General features: G+C 40.9%; 2 protein-coding genes across 6 annotated transcripts in view; one reads left to right on the top strand and one right to left on the bottom strand.

Moving 5' to 3' along the window:
* Iml1 (GATOR complex protein Iml1) overlaps window positions 1-24,504 on the bottom strand; it is a 376,817-nt gene that overhangs the window by 339,944 nt on the left and 12,369 nt on the right. For 4 of the 5 annotated variants that reach the window (XM_076201722.1, XM_076201726.1, XM_076201724.1 and 1 more), the window contains exons 2-9: window positions 20,785-20,922; window positions 17,059-17,228; window positions 13,261-13,446; window positions 11,856-11,996; window positions 10,921-11,063; window positions 9,194-9,381; window positions 5,265-5,461; window positions 3,322-3,608 (exon numbers count right to left, since the gene is read on the bottom strand). In XM_076201722.1, the coding sequence (XP_076057837.1) occupies window positions 3,322-3,608; window positions 5,265-5,461; window positions 9,194-9,381; window positions 10,921-11,063; window positions 11,856-11,996; window positions 13,261-13,446; window positions 17,059-17,228; window positions 20,785-20,922 (1,450 nt within the window). The remainder of the gene's footprint in view (window positions 1-3,321; window positions 3,609-5,264; window positions 5,462-9,193; window positions 9,382-10,920; window positions 11,064-11,855; window positions 11,997-13,260; window positions 13,447-17,058; window positions 17,229-20,784; window positions 20,923-24,504) is intronic. The other variant, XM_076201723.1, reaches the window with a different exon arrangement.
* On the top strand, window positions 14,016-15,932 carry LOC143035129 (uncharacterized). The gene has a single exon (XM_076201727.1). It carries the CDS (start codon window positions 14,182-14,184, stop codon window positions 15,469-15,471), a length of 1,290 nt encoding a protein of 429 aa, XP_076057842.1. The 5' UTR covers window positions 14,016-14,181; the 3' UTR covers window positions 15,472-15,932.

Raw genomic sequence — 24,504 nt, 5'->3', positions numbered from 1 at the left:
TTATCCATACATTTTTGTGTTGTTTATTGCTTGCTAGTTTTACTGTTCTAGATAGTACTTCCTCTGCAATTATTTGTGACTTAAGTTTTACTTTTAGTGGCCTATATAATTTTTTTTTTTTAGTATCTACCTATTCTATAAGTTTCTTTGACTTCTTTATCTCTTGAATCTCAGAATTTCTTTAGTGATCTCTTTTTCTCTCTGATACCTAGGAACATCATGCTTTTCTTTAATACCGTAGATTACAATGCATCTTTTTGTCCACTGTATCCCTAACCAAATTACCTTTCTCTTTAATTACTTGGTTTACCATTTCCTTAGCATTCTCCTTGACCTGCTGTTCCATTATTTCTTTAAAAGATAACTTTTTACTTTCCTGTTCTACTTTCCACTGTTTCTTTATTTCTTGGAAGTCATTTTCTTTGGTCTTTTTTTCCACTTCCTCAGTCACTGCCTGTATTTGATCCTTTATCCCTTTCTTTAATGCCTTATTCCTGTTCATATTTTCATTTTTCAATCCTTTATTTTCTCCATCTATCCTCTTTAGTTCTATTTTCAACTCATCTATTTCCCTGTTATTTCCTTCATTGGCCTTTCTTAACAGGGCTACTTCTTTGTATGTACTTTTGCTTTCACTTTTGAGTTCAATTATTTCATCTAACAATTTATTGATTTCCCTATTTATCATATTTTCAAACCTGGGTGCTCTTTCCATATCTATCCCTCTATACATATTGTTATTATCCCTGTTAAATCCTGGGAAAACATTTCTATCAAACCTTTGGTATGTCTTTGGGGTCTCATTCAGGCACATCTTTTTCGGTACGACTCCAAGTGGAGACTCAATTATACTTACATCTAGACACCTTTTTGTTGGTTCTTTTTCCCTATATCCTTAATTTTTTTCTTCCATTTTTGTCACTGATTGTGAAAAATAAATAAAGATACAAAGACTGTTATATAATAATAATAATAATAATAAATCTATTTGGCAAAGAATCAATATACATGAAGTGCAGATAATGACAAGAACACATAGTTCGAAATGATAATTGCAAATTGCTGAGGATAACACAAAAAAAGCATGTACGCTTATTTCCATTGTCAGTCACTCAAACTATGTAACTCCCTTCTCATTTTGTGTAAACAACTAAGTAGAGGTGGGTTGGTTCCAAAATCGTTTGTCGGCAAATCGGTAAATAGTGGTCCAGAGCGTATTCTCGATACGTCTTGCTTTGATCACTGCTCGTGCCTCTGACTTTGCTACCTCCCTTATAAGGGGGAAAAAGCTCTTGGTATATGGATAGATGTTGAGACATTATGACAGGTTTGAGGAAGGAGGAAGAGAAAGACTCGGGTCTAGGGCCGAGTTTATTTCTGACCGGTTTCGCTTATAGCTTCTTCTGAAGAATGATGATCCTGGATGATGCTGACAGTATACATAGGGGACATAAAATGGTAAAAATATATAGCAAAATACGCAGCTGTTAGGAGTAACATAAAGACGGCGCCGACTTATATCGGAGGAGAAACATCCAATGATCTATTGTCCAGCAGGTTCCACAAATTCCACATTTACATAAGTTTTCTCATTAATTTTACATCTTTACTCATCTTGAATACATGATTTGGGAAACTCATTTTATTATTTTATTTTATTTTATTTTATCTTATTTATTTTATTTTATTTATTTTCAATTAATTATTTACAGGTCTCTGTCCAACGAACTGCGTCCCTTGCCTAGTTGATGGGATTGTGGTGTCGGACTACTATGTATACCATCAGCGTCATCCAGGATCATCATTCCTCTGAAGAAGCTATAAGCGAAACTGGTCAGGAATAAATTCGGCCCTAGACCCGTGTCTTTCTTTTCCTCCTTCCTCAAATATGGATAGATGATTGGAGACTAATTTCCACTCAAAAAGAAATGCAGAGTCCCTTTTATCTGCTATTATCCCTCCTTTCAACAACCCTCCCATTGTGAAAAGGTGAAACAAATACTAAATGTCAGCCAAGGTGCAGGTGTTAATGAGTTCTGGAGAAGAGTAGTACCTATATACCAAGGGCTTTTTCCCTTTATAAGAGAGGTAGCCAAGTCAAAAGGCATACACCCACTTCCACCTATTCCATTTTCATCCACCACCCTTTCCTCCCTCTCATCTTAGTTCCTTGTGGAGGACGGTCATCCCTGTACCCTGCTCACTGCCCTGGGTCAGCAGTAAGATGATTATCTTTGGTGCCTGTCTCACAAGTCCACCACAGGTAAATACTATCATTGGTCCCTTTAGATTATATTTATACAATAATCCCTCTCACATCCAAACTAACTGGGCAAGAGGGTGTTTATATATTTGTGATGTCAATGGTTGGGGGGATGTTATCTGTGGGGCAAGGAGGAATAACCAGGATGGCAGAGGGTCAGTCAACCTCTGGACCTCAAGTACAGTACTCCCTATCAAAAGAAACAGTATGTGGGGACAGAGCCTTTATTAGTATGATGTTTCACTTGTTATAGTTTTACCACATTCTTGATAAAGCTGTAACAAGCAACACATACTAATAAAGGCTCCATCATCACGTGGCATTTCTTTTGATAGATTTGTTGATAACTGCCAATTGATGATGATATGGCTTAACATCACAAACTCCCCCCTATCGGAAGGCTAGGACAGTGCCCCTCACAGAGGGCTTTGTAGCTTGGAATTTAATGAACCATACCCTTGGTTCAACTTTGCCAGTGGCAGGATACAAACTGCCATCCCCTCATCCTTAGCCACACTTACAGCAATCCCTCCCATATCTGAACTAACTGGGCCACAGGGCTTTTACATACATACATATACCAGAGGATTTTTTTCCCTTATAAGGGAGCTAGCCAAAAGAAATTGGCATAGAAACCCCTCCCACCCATTCCATCCCCTACATACTCCACTACCCTCCACCCTCTTATCTTGGCACCTCCTGGATGACGGATCATCCCTGCATCTTGTCCACTGTCCTGGGTCAGAAGCAGTGTCGCAAGACACACCACATCAACAGCAAGGCTGCTTCATTAATTCATCTCCCCATGCAGAAAAGGAGATGGGGAGAAATCCCTTCAGGCTGCATCAATTTATTTCTCATACATACTCCCTCACCCCCCATCCCCCACCCACTCCCCCTCATGCATAACAGCATCATCCATACACAACCCTTCTCCATTCACCCTTATCTTTTGTCCTCTCCCATCCTTCCTCAACAGACATTCCTCTCTTTCCCAATGTCCCTTTGGGAAAGAGAGGAATGTCTAAATTCTTAAGGGTCATAAACACAAACAGTACCTGTTATTCTGATTTGCAGGAAGTTTGAACACCTGGGCATCATATGCATCATAGTAAAAGACAGAATTTGGGAGTGTATTTTCATCAATGGTGCAAGTTGATTTGACTTGGGGAAGAACGTCCATCTTTTCTTTCTTTGCAGTCTTAGGTTTTTCTGGTGGAAGTTTGATACGTGGCACAAATTTACCATACCCAATTTTCTTATTTGATGAATAGTAACTAAGATTGATCCATGTATGAGGCATACTGAAGTCATCCATCTTGAATGTGCTGTTCTTATTATGAAACTGAAAAAAATTTATGAATACATAAAAAATGCCAGACAAGAGGCAAGTGTATAGGGGTGGCCAGTGAAACACTGAATATGAATAAATTAATAATTGTAAAGCACTACATATACAAGCATGTGGTCGTTTAGGAGGCAGAACCAAGACTGCCTTTGACGCCAACCCATGCCACCAAGCTCAGACTTGGCGGGAAAGTCACAGCCACACACTTAATATGAACACTTAGTAGTTCTCACACTTAATAATACATTGAATATACAAACATACAATAATAAATATACAATGTTTCAAGTACACCATTACACAGGCACTAAAATATGTCAGTGAAGGGTGAGGACAACAATGGCAGAAAAGTTCTACTGGTTTGGCACTGGAGGTATCTCATGAGGTTATGGGAATAAATTGAAAGAGACCATGATTATTCCCTGGCCCATCAACACCAGTACACAGAACAAAAGTGATGGCTTTGGTTGCAGTGTATGCTCCTCACTCTACACAAAAATACACTGATTGAGAAAATCCCGATTGAAAACTTTATGTATCAAAACTGGACATACCTTAAGTAAAGGTACAGCATGTAATGGTTGTTCTCCAATGCAAACCAGATCAGAAATATGCTGATTGAGAAAATACCAATTGAAAACTTTAAGTATAAAAAATGGACATACATACATATACCAAAGGCTTTTCCCCCCTTATAAGGGAGGTAGCCAAAAAACAAAGGAATAAAAACCACTCCCACCCATTCCAACCCTATCACACTCCACTCCCCTCCACCCTCTTCTATCCCTCTTATCTTGGCACCTCCTGGATGACGGGTCATCCCTGCACCTTGTCCACTGTCCTGGGTCAGAAGCAGTGTCACAAGACACAGCACATCCACAGCAAGGTCCCTTCATTATATCAGAGACTCCCCCTCTCTGTCCCCTCATGCAGAAAAGAAGGGTAGAAATCCCTTCAGGCTGCATCAAATTTTTCTCACACATACTTTCTCACCCCCTATCCCCCATCCATTCCACCTCATACATCACAACATCATCCATATACAACCATTCTCCATTCACCCGTCCTCTGTCCTCTCCCATCCTTCCTCAACAGACATTCCACTCTTCCCCCATGCCCCTTCTACCCCATCAATCCATCTCATCCTAGGTCACCCCCTCATGTTCACACCTTTCACTTCTGCCTTCCACACCTCTTTCACTAGTCTTTCTTCACTCATTCTTTCCATGTGTCCAAACCATCTTAACACTCTTTCATCCACCCTATCTCCCAACTCCCTTTCCACCCCTGTTCTCCTCCTTACCTCCTCCTTTCTCAGTCTATCCAACCTAGTAACCCCTATCATACTTCTCAGATGCTCTTCTCAAACACATTCAAACTCCTTCTTTCCTCCTCTCTTGTGTTCCATGTTTCTGCCCCATACAGTGCTGTTGGTACAATCACTCCTTCATACAATCTCCTCTTAGCATCCATTCCCAAATGTTTATTTTTCATTACACTTTTTAATCCACCAAGGCATTTACTCACCTCCACCTCCACTCCTCCCTTTCCTGCCACATTCGCACTCAAGTATCTAAAACTATCCACTCACTCCAGTCTCTCTCCCTAAATACTCACTTCCAGTCTGCTGACACTTTCACCCCTTGTACATACCTTAAGTAAAGGTACAGCATGCAATGGTTGTTCTCCAATGCAAACCAGGTCAGATCCAACTCCATTGTCAATGATTCTCTGTTTAGTAATATTGGTCAGCTCTCGATCAACCTCAAAGACACCCACACCAGGAGTAATTACAACCGAGACCTGCCCAGTTCTGTCAAAACTCCGGTCCAGGTAATGCTTCTCAAACACTAGAAAGGTCCAAAATAAATTGAAGTACAGTAACAAAAATTTCTTCATGGACTATCAAAATTTCACATAATTATTTCAAGTAAATCTGTGCTATGTACATACATACATATACCAAGGCTTTTTCCCCCTTACAAGGGAGGTAGCCAAAAAAGGAAAAGGCATAAAATCATTCCCATCCATTCCATCCCTGAATACACTCCACACCCCTCCACCCTCCCTCTTATCTTAGCAACTCCTGGATGACAGGTCATCCCTGCACCTTGTCCACTGCCCTGGGTCAGAAGCAGTGTCGCAAGACACAGCACATCCACAGCAAGGCCCCTTCATTAAATCAGCGACCCCCCCTCTCCGTCCCCCAATGCGTAAAGGAGAAGACGGGGAGAAATCACCTCGGGCTGCGTCAAATTTTGTTCACACATACCACCTCACCCCCCATCCCCCCGCCCATTCCACCTCATGCATCACAACATCATCCATATACAACCATTCTCCATTCACTCCTGTCTTCTGTCCTCTCCCATCCTGCCTCAACAGACATTCCCCTCTTCCCCAAAGCCCCTTTCACCCCATCCATCCACCTCATCCTAGAACGTCCCCTCATGTTCACTCCCCCCACATCTGCCTTCCATACCTCTTTTACTAGTCTTTCTTCACTCATTCTTTCCATGTGTCCAAACCATCAACCCTATCTCCCAGCTCCCTTTCCACCCCTGTTCTCCTCCTCACCTCCTCATTTCTCACTCTATCCAGCCTAGTAACCTCCATCATACTTCTCAGACACCTCATCTCAAACACATTCAAACTCCTTCTCTCTTCCTCTCTTATGTTCCATGTTTCTGCCCTATACAGTGCTGTTGGCACAATCACTCCTTCATACAGTCTCCTCTTAGCATCCATTCCCAAATGTCTATTCCTCATTACATTTTTCAATCCACCAAGGCATTTACTCACTTCTCTCAATCTACATTCTACCTCCACCTTCACTCCACCTTTTCCTGCCACATTTGCACCCAAGTATCTAAAACTATCCACTTCCTCCAGTCGCTCTCCCTTAATGCTCACTTCCAGACTACTGCCACTTTCACCCCTTGTACATCTCATCACCTTACTTTTACCCACATTTATCTTCAGCTTTCTTCTATCACACACTCTCCCAAACTCTGTCACCAACTTCCTCAATTCCTCCTCCGATCCTGCCACAAGCGCAGTGTCATCCGCAAACAACAGCTGGCTCACCTCCCACTTTTCTCCATTTTCTTTAACCATCTCCAATCCCTTGCCCACTACCCTTGCATTTACCTCTCACACTAACACATCCATGTATAAGTTGAACAGCCTGGGCGACATAACGCATCCTTGACGAAGTCTCACCTTTACCTCGAACCACTCACTCTCTCCATTTCTAATCCTGACACAAGCTCTACTACTCTCATAAACTCGTGACAGCTCCCAGAAGCTTTCCTCCTATCCCATATATCCGCAAAACCTCCCACAGTGCCTTTCTGTCTACCCTGTTGTAAGCCTTTTCCAGATCCATAAAGGCCCAAAAAACATCCTTCCCCTTTCCTATAGCTTTCTCACATATTTGTCTTACCACAAAAATCTGATCTACACAACCTCTACCCATCCTAAATCCACACTGTTCCTCACCAATTACTCCCTCTGTTCCTTTCCTAATCCTCTCAATCAAGATCCTCCCATAAGCCTTCCCAACTACATTTAACAACCTAATCCCTCTGAAACTAATACATTCACACTTGTCCCCTTTTTCCTTGTAAAGTGGAACTATACAGGCACTCCTCCAGTCCTCCAGCACTCTACCCTCTCTCTAGCAAACATTAAACAACCTCACCAGCCAGTCCACCATCACTGCACCTCCTTTTTTCAGACATTCTGCATGGCATCCATCCAGACCAGGTGCCTTACCTCCTTTCATCATCTTAACAACTGCCTTCACTTCATCCTTCCTTATTTCTCCTCCATTTTCCTCACTCATCACGGTCATTTTCTTAGCATTTCCCACTGCAGCTATCTTTCCCTCCCTATCCTCCTTCACATTTAGCAACTCCCTAAAATATTCTGCCCATCTTCCCCTTACTGCCTTCTCTTCCATTATCATCTCTCCATCTGCACCTTTTACCTTTTCTTCTCTACTTGATTCGCCTCCTCTTCCTCTCTTAATTTCTTTCCAAAACATCTTTTTATTACTTTCAAAATTTTCTGTCATACTCTTACCCCATTTCACATCTGCTCTCCTCTTTGCCTCCTTTACCTTTTGCTTTACTTCTCTTTTCTTTTCTTTGTACCTCTCATATGACTCCCTTGTCCTAATTTGTAACCAATCTGTGAAAGCTCGCTTCTTCTCTTCTACAACTTTCTTTGTTTCCTCATCTCACCATTCACTACCCTTCCTTCTATTTCCTCCTGTCCTTCTTGTTCCACACACCATCTTTGCACACTTTGTGACTCCCTCCTTGAACCATCCCCATTCCTCCACACCTAGCTCTACTCCATCCTTCACTCCCTCCCACTACTCCTTCAGCTTCTTTTTGTACTCCTTCTCCTTTTCCTTTTCATTTAAAGAGTTCACTCTAAGCACCTCCCTACCTTTTGTCCCTTTCCTCTTTCTCCATCTATCCTCCACTCTCAACTTGCCTTCCACCAAAAAATTATCTGATATTCCCCCTCCCTCTCCCCTTAGCACATGTACATCCTTAACTCTTCCAATCATAATCCTATTTACCACTACACAGTCCATTAACGCTCTAACACCCTTCCCTCCACCACCCTCTCCCATGTGTACTTATGCTTGACTTTCTTCCGAAACACTGTATTTGCTATCATCAACTCTCTTTCTAGACACATTTCCACCAACAGCTCTCCACTACGATTCTTTCCTGGAACTCCACATTTCCCAACCACTCCATCAATTGGATCATTACTTATCCTAGCATCAAGGTCTCCCAGTACTATTACATTGACACTTCTCCCTAAATCCTCTATGCACTCATTTAAATCTATCCAAAAAGCCTCCCTTTCTTCTATACTCTTCTCACTGCCAGGCCCATATGCACTTACAAAAACCCACATCTCCTTTCCCAGTTTCACCTTCATCCACATTATCCTTGAGGAAACCTCCTTCCACTCCACTACATGTTTACCTATCTCTTCACTTACAAGTATAGCCACCCCTTCCCTCCCTCGCCCTCTCTTCACTCCTGATAACCTCCCACTTACACTCGCCCTTCCCTTTCAACTTAGTTTCACTCAAAGTCAACACCTTCACCTTTCTTCTCACAAACATACTACCTATCTCTTCCCTTTTACTCTCATCTGTACCACATCCACGCACATTAAAAGACCCAAACCTTAGGGTGCTTGTCAGAAAACTCCCAGATCCTCTTAAGCCTTTGCTTTTTCTTTTAGGAATGTCCCCGTGGGGCTACAAGGAGAAGGATGGCTAGTCCCAATCCCTGTCCCTTTCTTCTCGCCTCTTACAATCCAAGTGAAAATACTTGGTGGCATTATTCTTTTCCCCCACCACAGGGTAGGTAGGCAAAAAAGGAAATGAATATTCAGAGAAATTGTACAGGACAGTAACAAGGGGTTGGGGGACAGCATAACGGACAGCATAACGGAGGGACAGTTGTAGTATAAAACTATCACACATCACATATAAAGTCTTGTCTGATATCAAATTATTTCAATGAAGAAGTTCCAATGAAACTTACCATTAAGAGATATATTTAGAACTTCAAGAAAATTTCCTTGTGAGGCACTTGAGTTATATGTTTCAGGAATGATCGTCCCTGGGCGGTTATGGTGCTCAAGGACTGAATACTGGTAATTGTTAAAAACACGTCTTAACAACGTCAAACAAGGTGTCCAGTCTTCATACTTCTCATTCTGAACAACAACCCTGAAGGAAAGAACTGACAAATCAGTCTACCAAAATAGACATGGTAACATATGTTGGAGATAAGCATGGATGTTGAGATCAAATAAATGGGATAAAATGTTGGACTACTGTCTGTCCTGTATTAGTGTGAGACAATTTCTATGTCACTGGCTTGTAGTAATAGGAGGGAAGCAGTTGTTGGTTGTCAGCTCTCATGTAAAAACATGGAGGAAATAAAGTCAAAGTCGATAAAGAGAGATTGTGGACCCAGTCTGGAGACCCAGTAGCCCCTCAGTGTTATGCCTCTACATGGAGGTGAGGATGTTGATGGGTTTGGAAGAGTGGTGGCAGGACAATGATTCTCTTGGATGGATGTCTATCCCACAGGGCCACCACTTGCAGGTACGGGTAGTTCATAATGCATATGATAGGGAAGGACCAAGAGTCATTGTGTGGAGAGAAAAAAAAAAAAAAAAAAAAAAAAATCACCTGAATTAAATTGGGGAGATCTGAAGGGGGGAGTACTCTTGGGGGGGGGGGAGAGAGAGAGAGAGAGAGAGAGAGAGAGAGAGAGAGAGAGAGAGAGAGAGAGAGAGAGAGAGAGAGAGAGAGAGAGAGAGAAAACAAACCACATAAATCAAATAAAATGTATTAATTTATCAGTCAAGTTTATAATAAAATTCACATGAAATAAACTAGACTAAATCAAGAACTACCAGTATCCATTGTTATTATCTTGGAGAAGAATGTACATACTAGGAAACAAACAATTTCATTTGAAAGATGCACCAGAAATATTGCTAGTAAGAATATGAGGTGCAATCTTCGTGTGGTTCAAGCAAGAAGGACTAAAACATATGATGGGAGTGAATGAGATGAGGATTCTCCCCTCCAGGGTCCTTCCACTTTGCTCTCCAGGACACAGCCAAGAGACCTGAATAACTCCCATTTTCTATTCTTAAGCAAAATGTATGGTTCCTGCTAATGAAAATAAAAATGCAACTAAATAAAACTAAATGCTTTACAACTGAAGAGATGCACAAAGTGGCAGTGAGTTTAAAGGGAGAGAGGCTGACAGAAGTGGAGAGATTTAAGTATCTAGGGTCACATGTAGCGAGGAATTGAGGAATAGGGGTGGAGGTGAATTAAGGCATAAGGGAAGCAAGTATATATCTGGAGGGAATGAAAAGTGTTACCAAGAATGAGGTGGATGGATGGGGTGAAAGGGGCACTGGATGGTCTGTTGACCAAGAGAAGGAGAAGGTAAGAGATGGGTGTGTATGAAAAGTGGTTGTGAATGGATTAAGAAATGGCATGACCTGAAGCAATTTCTTCGCATCTGTTCTGTATTTTCTGATGATGTAATAAAGCAGTTGAGGTATACCAGCTTTGAGAGGTAGGGATGGCCTTTAATCCACAAGGAGTTAAGATGGGAGGGACAATAAATAGATTTTTGGATGGGTGTAGGATGCGTAATGAATGGTCGTATGCAATGACTTTGGGCGCCCCCTCTTATATGGGGGAAAGGACCTTTTGGTGTACATATACACAATGACCTACCTGTAAAAATCTTCATAGAATCTTCCTTTATAATCTTCCTGCAAACATTCTTGCATATAATCTGGGAATTCAGTAAGACTATTTGCCTTGTAATAAGTCCGGGAAAAGAGAACAATTGTCACTTCGTGGTTACTTCCCTCATCCTATGGTACAAACATGAAACAAAAATCTACATCAAACATCCCAATTTTTCTTACCAGAAGCATGTACCTAGAGGGAAATACTTTTATTCCTCACTAGTTTCGCCTGAGGGGCTTCTTCAGAGAAAGAAGCCACTCAGGCAAAACTAGTCAGGAATAAGAGTATTCCCCTCAGCCTGTTTTCCCTTTAACCCCTTCCATACGGTGCCGCACACGTAGGCGTCATGGAATTAGATCTCGGTGGCAGCAGCCAATGCCAGCCGTACGACGTGTCGTAATAATACTCGCATCATAAAATATAGTCACCGCTTATATCGATCATTCTCTCTTCACCCGTGAATTTTGATAACCATAGAAAATGCGATTACAAAAGAATTAGAAAGAATGTCATTATGGAGGGGCGACTACAATAAATATAATCAAGACGCCGATATGGCAGCCTCGCGAATACACTCGCTCCCCATGACGCCTATGTGTGCGGCACCGTATGGAAGGGGTTAACTCCTACCCACATTCGTCACAATATTCACACATATAATTTCATTATACATTCATAACTATAATTTCATTATATATTCACATATGCTTCATTCAAAAGTCAAGTGCACTTTACCTAATTTCTCTCTATATCTTTAAGCAACATTATTAACTATAATTTCATTATATATTCACATGTGCTTCATTCAACACTCGAGTGCATTTTATCTAATTTCTCTATATTTTTAAGCAACATTATTAATTATAGTTTCATTATATATTCATATGTGCTTCATTCAACAGTTGAGTGCACTTTACCTTCCACTTTGCAAACAGCTCAGCCAGGAATCCGTTGACGGTTTTCTCAAAATAGAGATCCCCGTAGATATCAAATTCCCACATTTCTAAACTCATTTGAATAAAAAGATACACCATACTTGTAGAAGACCTGAACACCACCTAGAATGAACAATGAATATAAACAAAATGTGGGGAACTTGTATTGGAAGGTGCTTAGTTGAGGTTGTCACCTTCATCCTATGTGCTAAGACTTCTCATGCAAGTGGTAGTTACTATTAACTATTGGATTTGAACATGTGACCACATCATGCAAGATGTGAGTTGATATGGTTTAATGTCACAAACTCCCCCCTATCAAAAGGCTAGGACAGTGCCCCTCACAGAAGTCTCTGTAGTGTGGAATTCAATGAACCATGCCCTTGGTTCAACTTTGCTGGTGGCAGGATTCAAACCGCCATCCCCTTGACCTTTGCCACAAGTATCAATGCCCTAACCCACTCAGCCAGCAAGTTAAACCAACATAAAACTGTGAGGACAATAATCATTAAACAGAGTCTTCCTGGAAGTTGCAGGTCTCCTGCATGAGAACTGGGGCAATAGATTGGCTGATCTCATTAAGTGAAGAAATTATGAAAGACAATGTTTTCTCACAAAAAATTTGGCATTAGAAATGGCAAATAGGACATAACAGATAGGTTGTGTTTTGTATTTACCAAACTGTATTATCTCATTGTAGCATACAAAGGGGAATCATAGGAACCTGCATGTGGTCATCCTGTAAGATGATCAGCACAGCTGCTCAATTTCAAAACCCATCAACCCACTCACCCCTATCAGGAGTTACAGCCCTGAGGGACTGGACTGGGCCCAGGATCTCTCTCTATCAACTTTAACTGTAGTTCTTACACCCTTTCACACTTATAGAGCTAACAACCAGCAGCTGCTCCCCTACTGTCAGCTGGTGACATGGAAATAGTCCCACACTGATACAACACAGAAAAGTCCAAAATTTCTTACCAGAGAGATTTGTGGGAAGGCTCAAGGATTATTGCCAGCCACACCAGGGCTGCTGATTTCCCACTTGAATTTTGAGGCAACAATTGATTGATTAATTTACAAGAAAAGAGCTACACTTGTGTGGAGTTCTATCTCTTTTTCTCCAATGTGTCTAACCTCCAGGAAGAACATATCTTACTGGTACCCATCAATTGGTCCCTTTTCTAACATATTTCAAGCTAAATTTAGGATGTATCCTATGTGCTAATGTACCTCATACACTACAAAATAAGGAAGACATAGCAGTTTTTTTCATACACTCTCATATACAAAAAATATGGAGCTTTATAATCAAAGTCCTCACATCAAAAACAAGATAAAAATGTAGGTACACAAAATATATCCTTTAATACATTGAAAAACATACCTTGGTGTCATCCAATACTACTCCACAAGCTACTTTCTCCCCCTGAGCCCACATCTCATAAACCTGGGTCCGAATTGTTCCTCCACAGAATTCTATCTTTTTATGCAGATATACCACTGATCCAACCTGTAAGATACAATATCCACAGAATTCTATCTTTTTATGCAGATATACCACTGATCCAACCTGTAAGATACAATATTCCCAGAGTAAATTTATCTGTAAACATTCTTAAAATTCAAGAATACCAAAGAAATGCAATAGAGAAGGTATGAAAATTAAATTACTTCCACTAAAATGACAAGAAAACTTGCATAAGTAAAAACATGGAAAGCAGAAAGAATTAGAAACAGAGGTGGTGTATTGCCCACTTGAAAGCAAGAGTATGCTAAAAAGAAGAGGAAAACAAGTGCTTCTACCCTTGAAGACATCACACTAAAGAGGTTAAGTCATAAAGATGATAAAGTAGAGATTTAAGGACAGCAGCAGAACAGAGGGATGGTAGAAGCTAAAAGTGACCAGCATTCTATATGAGTGGAGATTAATCTCAAATCATCAAAAAATGCTGAGAGACCTAAACTGTATGTAAGGATGTCACTGAAGTCCCTAAATTACCAACTACATAAAACATGCAACCAATACCATATATTATATGAGGAGCCGCGTGCTGTAGGGGCTCAAGCACCAGTTCCTGCGATTTCAGGTTTTTGCATGTTCTGGGTGTGCTCCATCTCTTCTAGATCATGGGGCAATAGACTGGGATAGGATTCTCTACCTTATTCCCACTGTATCGAGGGGTTACAGTTGCATACTGAAACCTGTTTTTTGAGCAGAGGACTTTGTCGGTAGCAGTGCATAGGGGCTCAAGTGCTCAGCCAATGAGCGGTCCATATTCAGGCACACCCACTCGCCCGGCCAATCATGTTCTCCGAGGTACTAGTCACGCTGTCACGCTCCCGCCAAGCCACACGTGCTTTCACGAATGTTGTGTTATTTTCCACTCTTACCATGGATTTATCGTCTGATAACAGCTCCAGTGCATCAGAACATGAAGAAGAGGCTTCCACTAAGTCACGCAAGTGGCAACGGTGTCCTGATAAGTGGATAAAGAACCAAAATAAGGCAAAATGTAACAGGGGTGAGGCGTACACCAGCCACACCACCAAAAAGAAAGTTGGGGAAAGGAGGGTTGGGAGTCCCTGCTCTTGCCCTGCTAAGTGTTTCACCAAGATAGGGGATGACAACGTGGAAGCAATCTTCAAAGCTTACTGGGATCTAGCAAACCACGATGCCCAGAGTAACTACCTTGCCTTTCGAGTAGATGAGACACCTGTGAAGCGTCCTAGGAAGAAGCAGGATGGGTCTACCGAGTCCAAGAGGCAGTGCACACACAACTATTCCGTGTTAGTGAGTGGGATGGTTGTGACTGTTTGTAAGACAGCCTTTCTCAACATTCACGGCATCAGTGATAAACGTGTAAGGAACGTTTCAGTGAAGACCAAAGCCTCGCCTACAGGAACTCCTACAGCAGACAAACGGGGAAGTACAGTAAAGTGGAACCAAGTTGCTGATGTAAGAAAAGACCTGGTGCGTAACTTTATTAAGGCCTTACCACTGTGTTCTTCGCATTACAGTCGTACAAAGGCCCCCAAACGGAAGTACCTCCCCCCTGGCAGTACTCTCATCTCGCTGTACAAGGCCTACAAGGACGACCTCGAGGAGAAGCAGTTAATTAATTCTGTGGTACATGAACACATGTTTCGTGATATTTTCAACAGTGAGTTTAACATCGGCACTACTCCACCCCAAGCAGACACCTGTAACTTTTGTGATGAGTACACAATCAAGTTCAAGATGCTGACGGACGAGAAAAACTTCACGGAGAAGGAAATACTCACGGCTCAGAAGACCGTCCATGACGCCCACGCTAAGGTCACCCAGAGACTTCTCAAGGCCTACGGTGCAGAAAAAAACCCGAAGATTGCGTGTATTGCCATTGATCTTCAGCAGACCCTCCCTACCCCTACACTTACATCGGGTGCACAGTACTACAAGAGGAAGCTATGGACATACAACCTGGGGATTCACAATCTCAAGACCAAGCAGGGGTACTTTTTTTGTGTGGCACAAGGGACAGGCGAAGAGGGGGTCATCAGAGGTCTGCAGCTGTCTTCAGTATTACCTGTCTCACTTCATGGACGATGGGGTTGAGAAGCTTATTGTTTTCACCGACAACTGTTCCGGCCAGAACAAGAATGTGAACCTTGTCTCCTACTACCTCAGGCTCATCCACTCCGGACTACTAACCAGGATTGAACACTGCTACATGGAACCAGGTCATTCTTACATGCCATGTGACCGTGACTTTGGACGTTTGGAGTTAAAACTACGTAGACATCAGATCTACACCCCCAAACACTACATGGACATCATGAAGACAGCAAGTGAGAAGAAGCCATTCATCGTCATTCCCATGGACTCCACCCACTTCTTCGACTTCACCGTCCTGGGAGCGCAAGTTTCAAAGGCCAAGCAGGCTCAGTCCGGGTTCAAGTCTGCTAAGGTCATGGTGATGAAGGGGTTTTGTGAAGAACAGGATGATTTTCTGTGGGTCATGCAGAAAAAAAGAAGGGGGAGTACGACCCAAGGTTTGACTTAAGCAACGTTGACCTGCCCCTGAAGTACCCCCGTGGTGTTCCTCTCACCAAGGATAAGACATCTGATTTGAAGGATCTTCTGAAGTTTGTTCCTGGTGAATACAGGTCATTCTACAACGACCTCTTCGAGTCCCAGGACGGAAGGGAGAGTGAGGTAGACGTGCATGAGGGGCCGGACGACCTCCTCGATTACTAATCCCCCCCTCCTTATTCAAGTTACGTGGGCACAACATCTTCCCTGGAATGGTGAGTGTGACTAATATTGTGTGAATTTCATGTATTTATTGCGATTTGTCTCTGTCTGGTAAAAAAAAGTTAAAGAAAAAAAAAAAAAACGTAATTTAAAAAAATAATTAAAAATAATTACAATGGATAATGAAATTCATACTATATAATATAGTATGAATTTTATATTTTATACATGTATTTACCTTCCATTTTGAATGTTTATTTACATGCCACACATATTGGGAATATTGGGAATTGTACATAGGTGTGCATAAATTTGCATATTTCAATAATAATATGCAACAAAAAAATAATGAAAAACACATAGCAAAAAAGATCTGTTTGAAAGCTTTCAAACGATATATTACAGTTTGATTTTTACGCGTAAATAATGTCCGTAATATGTACCCATACTTTAACGCTTAATTACTCGGAATTCCTAGAGTGGGATACTAGAGTGGAAGGGTAACAAATGCAGTGAACAAATTAAAACAGGAAGGTGTGTGTGGAGGATGAAATCAGACATCAGAAATGAAAGACATGTTTGGGTAGAAATAAGAAATTAAAATCTGAGGATGATTATCAAAAAAAGTTTTGTGAGAAAACAATTTGCTAAAGAAGAAAATTTTGATGAGACTTATGGGTCAACATAGCAAAAGAAGTTTAAATGTTATCATATAAGATGTCAATGATGGATGAAAAACTAGAAAGAGGATAAACTTGTACAAGGAAGAAGAGTGGTGAAGAAAAGGGAAAAACAGTTTCTTAAAAAAAAAAAAAAAAACATTGATAATAAAAAAAATATGGATAGAATAAACACAAGTAAAAAAGGAGAACAGAAGAGAAAAAATGCAAGGCCAACTTGTAACTAGAGAGAACAATACCCAAAAACAAAACAGAGAAGATAAAATACCAGGTCTTTCTTGAGCCTCCACATGTCAGAACGACCTAGGTATTGATCCTTGAAGGTCATCTCCACAAGTTCCAATTCAACATCTTTGGGGTTGACTTTGTTAACAATGACATCGTTATAGGCACGCAGTTGAAATGTGGTTGTAATGCTCTGCTCAATGCTAATTGTATCTGTGGAATAAAACATACATACATACATACATATACCAAAGCTTTTTCCCCCTTCCAAGGGAGGTAGCCAAAAAGGGAAAGGCATAAAAACACTCCCACCCATTTCATCCCTAAATACACTCCGCACCCCTCCCACCCTTCCTCTCATCTGAGCACCTCCTGGATGACGGGTCATCCCTGCACCCTGCCCACCGCCCTGGGTCAGAAGCAGTGTCGCAAGACACAGCACATCCACAGCAAGGCCGCTTCATTTAATCGGCGACCCCCCCTCTCCGTCCCCCTTTGCATATAAGGCGAGGACGGGGAGAAATCCCTTCGGGCTGCGTCAAAATTTACTCACACATACTACCCCACCCCCAACCCCCCGCCCATTCCTCCTCATGCAGTCACAACATCATCCATACACAACCATTCTCCACTCACCTCTGTCTTCCGTCCTCTCCCTTCCTTCCTCAACAGACATTCCCCTCTTCCCCAAAGCCCCCTTCACCCCATCCATCCACCTCATCCTAGGACGTCCCCTCATGTTCACTCCCTCCACATCTGCCTTCCATACCTCTTTTACTAGTCTTTCTTCACTCATTCTTTCCATGTGCCCAAACCATCCTAATATTCTTTCATCAACCCCATCTCCCAAATCCTTTTTCACCCCTGTTCTCCTCCTCACCTCCTCATTTCTCACTCTATCCAGCCTAGTAACCCCCACCATACTTCTCAGACACCTCATCTCAAACACATTCAAACTCCTTCTCTCTTCTTCTCTTATGTTCCACGTTTCTGCCCCATACAGTGCTGTTGGCACAATCACTCCTTCATACAGTCTCCTCTTAGCATCCATTCCCAAATGTCTATTCCTCATTACACTCTTTAAACCACCAAGGCATTTACTCGCTTCTCTCAATCTACATTCTACCTCCACCTTCACTCCACCTTTTCCTGCTACACTTGCACCCAAGTATCTAAAACTATCCACTTCCTCCAGTCGCTCTCCCTTAATGTTCACTTCCAGTCTACTGCCACTTTCACCCCTTGTACATCTCATCACCTTACTTTTACCCACATTTATCTTTAGCTTTCTTCTATCACATACTCTCCCAAACTCTGCCACCAGCTTCCTCAATCCCTCCTCTGACCCTGCCACAAGCGCAGTGTCGTCCACAAACAACAGCTGGCTCACCTCCCACTTTTCTCCATTTTCTTTAACCATCTCCAATCCCTGACTCACTACCCTAGCATTCACCTCTCGCACCACCCCATCCATGTATAAGTTGAACAGCCAGGGCGACATAACGCATCCTTGACGAAGTCCCACCTTTACTCCAAACCACTCACTCTCTCCATTTCTAATCCTAACACATGCTCTACTACTCTCATAAAAACTCTTGACAGCTCCCAAAAGCTTTCCTCCTATCCCATAAATCTGCATAACCTCCCACAGTGCCTTTCTGTCTACCCTATCATAAGCCTTTTCCAGATCCATAAAAGCCCAAAAAACATCCTTCCCCTTTCCTATAGCTTTCTCACATATCTGTCTTACCACAAAGATCTGATCTACACAACCTCTACCTGTCCTAAATCCACACTGTTCCTCACCAATTACTCCTTCTGTTCCTCTCCTAATCCTCTCAATTAAGATCCTCCCATAAGCCTTCCCTACTACACTCAACAGGCTAATCCCTCTGAAATTACTACATTCACACTTGTCCCCTTTTCCCTTGTAAAGAGGAACTATACAGGCACTTCTCCAGTCCTCCGGTACTCTACCCTCTCTCCAGCAAATATTAAATAACCTCACCAACCAGATACTCTCTTCTCTTCCTCCACAACCACCAAATACCAGCCTCCGGAAACATATTCATAATCATATCACTCACCGCTCCATTAACACACTGAAAGACAACACACTGCTGCATGCCAGACCCCCTGATATCCACCCTTCTGAATCCTCTCTCCCACGAAAGGACAGAGTCCACTTGGCCAGACTGCGATGCGGTCACCACCCAGCACTTCTAAGCTACCAGAAGAGGCTGGACGACCGTGTTGTGAACAGCTGCCCAGGATGTAACACTTCACCCCATACCATACAACACATAATGGAAGACTGCATTATACACAATCATGCACGCAAACAACACAACATACACTCTATAAAGGATTTGTGGGAAAACCCAGTTTCGGCTGTGGCCTTCCTTGGGGAGACGGGACTGCTCGGACAGACAGTCTAGGGAACGACAACAACAACAACAACAACCAGTCCACCATCACTGAACCTCCCTTTTTCAGACATTCTGCATGGCATCCATCCAGACCAGGTGCCTTACCTGCTTTCATCATCTTTACAACTGCCTTCACCTCATCCTTCCTTATTTCTCCTCCATTCTCCTCACTCATCACTCTCATTTTCTTCGCATTTCCCACTGCAGCTATCTTTCCTTCCCTATCCTCCTTCACATTTAGCAACTCCCTAAAATATTCTGCCCATCTTCCCCTCACTGCCATCTCTTCCATTATCATCTCTCCATCTGTACCTTTTACCTTTTCTTCCCTACTTGATTCGCCTCCTCTTCCTCTCTTAATTTCTTTCCAAAACATCTTTTTATTACTTTCAAAATTTTCTGTCATACTCCTACCCCATTTCACATCTGCTCTCCTCTTTGCCTCCTTTACCTTTTGCTTTACTTCTCTTTTCTTTTCTTTGTACGTCTCATATGACTCCCCTGTCCTCTTTTGTAACCAATCTGTGAATGCTCGCTTCTTCTCTTCTACAACCTTCTTTGTTTCCTCATCCCACCATTCACTACCCTTTCTTCTATTTCCCCCTGTCCTTCTTGTTCCACACACCATCCTTGCACACTTTAAGACTCCCTCCTTGAACCATCCCCATTCCTCCTCCACACCCATCTCTGCTCTATCCTTTACTCCCTCCCACTCCTCCTTCAGCTTCTTTTCATACTCCTTCTCCTTTTCCTTTTCATTCAAGGAGTTCACTCTAAGAACCTCCCTACCTTTTGTCCCTTTCCTCCTTCTCCATCTATCCTCCACTCTCAGCTTACCTTCCACCAAAAAATGATCTGATATTCCCCCACCCTCTCCCCTTAGCACATGTACATCCTTAACTCTTCCTTTCATAATCCTATTTACCACTACATAATCCATTAGCGCTCTATCTACCACCCTTCCCTCCACCACCCTCTCCCATGTGTACTTATGCTTGACTTTCTTCCGAAACAGTGTATAAAACATTTCTTAGTATCCATCTTCATTGAAAGTTCTCATTCTGAGGAGACATATACCATTATAAGGTCTTTAATATAGCCTTTTGATTCTTATTTTCAAATAGATATGTATTTCTTAAAAGGTTATCACATTGTGATTGCTTGACCCGATTCCTTTTCAAATATATGTCCAAATGATTAACTCAAAACAGCTACCGGTAGTCAAAGTTTCATATCAATACATGAACACTTTTCATGTTAATACATTTAGATACACAGCTCAATAAAAGGTGCATTCCATTTGTCTTAAAGCAATTATGAAAAGGTATTCTCTTACTTACCTTTCTGAATGGTAACATCTTTACTGATGGGAGGAATTTTAAGAAGTAAGCGCGGCAAGTCATCTTCTGGGTGGTAAATTTCAATAACATCTCCTTCATGTACATCTGGTCCAATGTCCTTTACATTAACAAGCATACCTGAAATATATAAAAGTACTATATAAACAAGCACAAATGTGTGTAATACAGAAAAACAAATCTTACTAATGTGGCTAGGTCAACATAAAAATGGAATTCCTGATATTTGAGCTGAAGTAGTTTTCATGGGAGGCAGAAAGATGTTATGAGTACAATGTAATTTGAATTATCGATCTAGCTGTCCTAGTTCCCGAGATATTGCATTTTGAAAGGTACAAAATCAGGCCTATTTTGTCCCAGAAAATCAGGCCAAACCGTGCGGTCTCACTAATCGCCGACAAAAGCCGACCAATGACAGTTTTAGCTCAAATGCACAATTTTTTATAAAAAATTAGCATATGGTTGCATTATTCAATCTATTTTCTTTAACATGTGTGACTTCCATGTCATTGGATCAACAAAAAGTTGTGTTTTTATCCTCTGCAAAATTACCGACCACAGCTACGAATACCATCCGATTCACTAATAGCTGACCAATGCCGACCAAACCCAAACAAGGACGGTTTTTGCTGAAATGCATGATTTTATATAAAAAATTAGCATATGGTTGCATTATTCAATCTATTTTCTTTAAAATGTATGATTTTCATGTAATTTGATCAAAGAGAAGTTACGTTTTTATCCTCTGCAAATTTACGGACCACAGCTACAATTCGTCCAGCCCGCCATCCATGATCACTGCTGGTATGGATCAAACTTCACTATTAAGTTTCTAACTATTGTGTTATTAGTGTAATATATTGCATATAGTTGAATTATTTGAAGTATTTTCTTTAAAATGTGTGATTTTCATGTAATTCAATCAAAGAGAAGTTATGTTTTAGCCTCTGCAAAATGACTGACCACATCTACAAATACTGTAACAAATTAGCATATGGTTGCATTATTTAAACTATTTTCTTTAAAATTTGTGATTTTCATGTAATTTGACCAAAGAGAAGTTATATTTTTATCCTCCGCAAAATTACCGACCAGAGCTACGAATACCTTCAAATTACATGAAAATCACACATTTTAACCACTTCACTCCTGGCCAAAATCTCGCGGGCAGCATTAGCTGCCAGACGTATGATGTTGCGTCATAATACTCGCATCATAAAAAATAGTCACTGCTTATATCGATCGTTCTCTCTTTCACCCGTGAATTTTGATAACCATAGAAAATGTGATGAAGCCAGTTTAGAGAGTATGTCAGTTACGCAGGAACAACTACAATAAATATAATCAAGACGCCGATATGGCAGCCTCGCATATCTGCTTGCTCCCCATGCTGCCTACGTAGGTGGCACCGTATGGAAGGGGTTAAAGAAAATAGTTGAAATAATTCAACTATATGCAATCTATTACACTAATAACACAATAGTAAGAAACTTAATAGAGTGTAGTTTGATCCATACCACCAGTGATCATAGATGGCAGGCTGGACAAATCATAGCTGCCGTCGGTATTATTACAAAGGATAAAAACGTAACTTCTTTTTGATCAAATTATATGAAAATCACACATTTCAAAGAAAACAGTTCAAATAATTCAACTATATACAGTCTATTACACTAATAACATAATAGTAAGAAATTTAATAGAGTGAAGTTTGATCCATACCACCAGTGATCACAGATGGCAGGCTGGACAGTATTTGTAGCTATGGTCGGTAATTTTGCAGAGGATAAAAACATAACTTCTCTTTGCTCAAATTACATAGAAATTACACATTTTAAAGAAAATAGGTCAAATAATGCAACCATATGCTAAATTTTTATATAAAATTGTGCATTTGAGCAAAAACCATCATTGTTTGGGCTTGATCGGTGATTAGTGTTATCCAATAATCCGATCCAATAGAAAAAAAAAACTAATTTGTACTTATGATTTCTCAGCTCTCCTGTCATACCCTGCCCTGGTTTTGGTATTAGAATAATCCGTGAGACTAGTAGTTTTCCTTTATTTGAGTCTGTTGCCCATTTAATGGATTTTTTAGCTCATTTTTCATGTTGAAGCATAAACAAATTATTTATTTACTGCTGAATGCAGGCCGCCATGTTTATCTTATGTTTATATATACCAACATGTAACTGATAATGTGATTGGTTGAAGTTTACTACGGTCGTAGTAAATACACTCACATGACATTTCTATTAATCAAATTTCCCGCGATATGTAAATTTGGCCGTTTGAATGGTGTGCGCATAAAATGACGCGTTATTGGCGGATGTCATCGACGGTGGCGCCTCTAGTGGTGTTTGACCTAGCTAGCTAATGCAAGAATATTATATGTTCCATGTGATATCCCCTCATAAAATGCTATACCCAACCTAGATCCTTGATTTTCCTTTTCTAATATTTGCTTTTGATAACTTCTCTGCCTAACTAATAGCAATTTTCTCTGCCTAACTAATAGCAAATATACTAAAACCAATGTCAAACAAATTATTTTTATAAATAAGAATTCCAATTCTGTTATATTTTTCTGAAAGATACTAATAGGCCTATAAGTATAACATTACATTGAGATTGAAATGAAAATATGTGCATAATATGCACATAAATGATACAGTATTTAGGTACGCGCGAAAAACACGCGTGACGTCACTATCGCGCTGTTATTGTTTACAACGCCATCTTTTGCGACCCATTTGATTTTGTATCTCTTAGTTTGAATGCTTTGAACGTTCATCGCATGCGCAGGATATTCAAATTATCTTGTTATTGCACAAGTGTATGCCCAATTCTTTCAAAGGAAACAAATATTCACCGATTCCAACGCAAATTTGGTTATCAACCATGTCAAATTAGTTTTTCGAGTGAAAATATTAAGGTAAGACATCAATAACATACTATTGTAATGTAAGAATGTTGTTTTTTAACCTATTTTCTTCCATATATGAGCAGCTCAAGATCGTTGGGCAATATACACTTGGTGATTTTTTGACCCAAAAATCTTCACATGCCAAGTTGCATGTCAGTTGGGCCAGGGGTTTGGATTTTATTATTTCTAAATTGACAACAGTTGCCATGGCAGCGTGATAGGTGTTAGTAAGAATGGTATCAGAAGCAGGTCCTGCAATGTCATTGACATGCTCAGGTGTTTTATTGACCCATGAAACCTAGATATGCTAAGTTGCATGTCAGTTGGGCCAGGGGTTTGGATTTTATTATTTCTAAATTGACAACAGTGCCATGGCAACGTGATAGGTGTTAGTAAGAATGGTATCAGAAGAAGGTTCTGCAACGTTATTGACATGCTCAGGTGTTTTATTGACCTATAAAACCTTGACATGCCAAGTTGCATGTCAGTTGGGCCAGGGGTTTGGATTTTATTATTTCTAAATTGACAACAGTTGCCATGGCAACGTGATAGCTGTTAGTAAGAATGGTATCAGAAGAAGGTCCTGCAATTTTATTGACATGCTCAGGTGTTTTGTTGACCCATAAAACCTAGACATGCCAAGTTGCATGTCAGTTGGGCCAGGGGTTTGGATTTTATCAATATTTCTAAATTGACAACAGTTGCCATGGCAACGTGATAGCTGTTAGTAAGAATGGTATCAGGAGAAGGTCCTGCAATGTTATTGACATGCTCAG

Source organism: Oratosquilla oratoria, chromosome 18 (assembly GCF_046742065.1).
Source record: "Oratosquilla oratoria isolate Oo_2021 chromosome 18, ASM4674206v1, whole genome shotgun sequence".
Taxonomy (NCBI): Eukaryota; Metazoa; Arthropoda; class Malacostraca; order Stomatopoda; family Squillidae; genus Oratosquilla; species Oratosquilla oratoria.
This window is presented reverse-complemented; position numbering and strand designations above follow the sequence as displayed.

Coding starts and splice junctions, on each gene's coding strand:
- LOC143035129 (XM_076201727.1), top strand. CDS start 14,182: ATGTTCTCCGAGGTACTAGTCACGCTGTCACGCTCCCGCCAAGCCACA.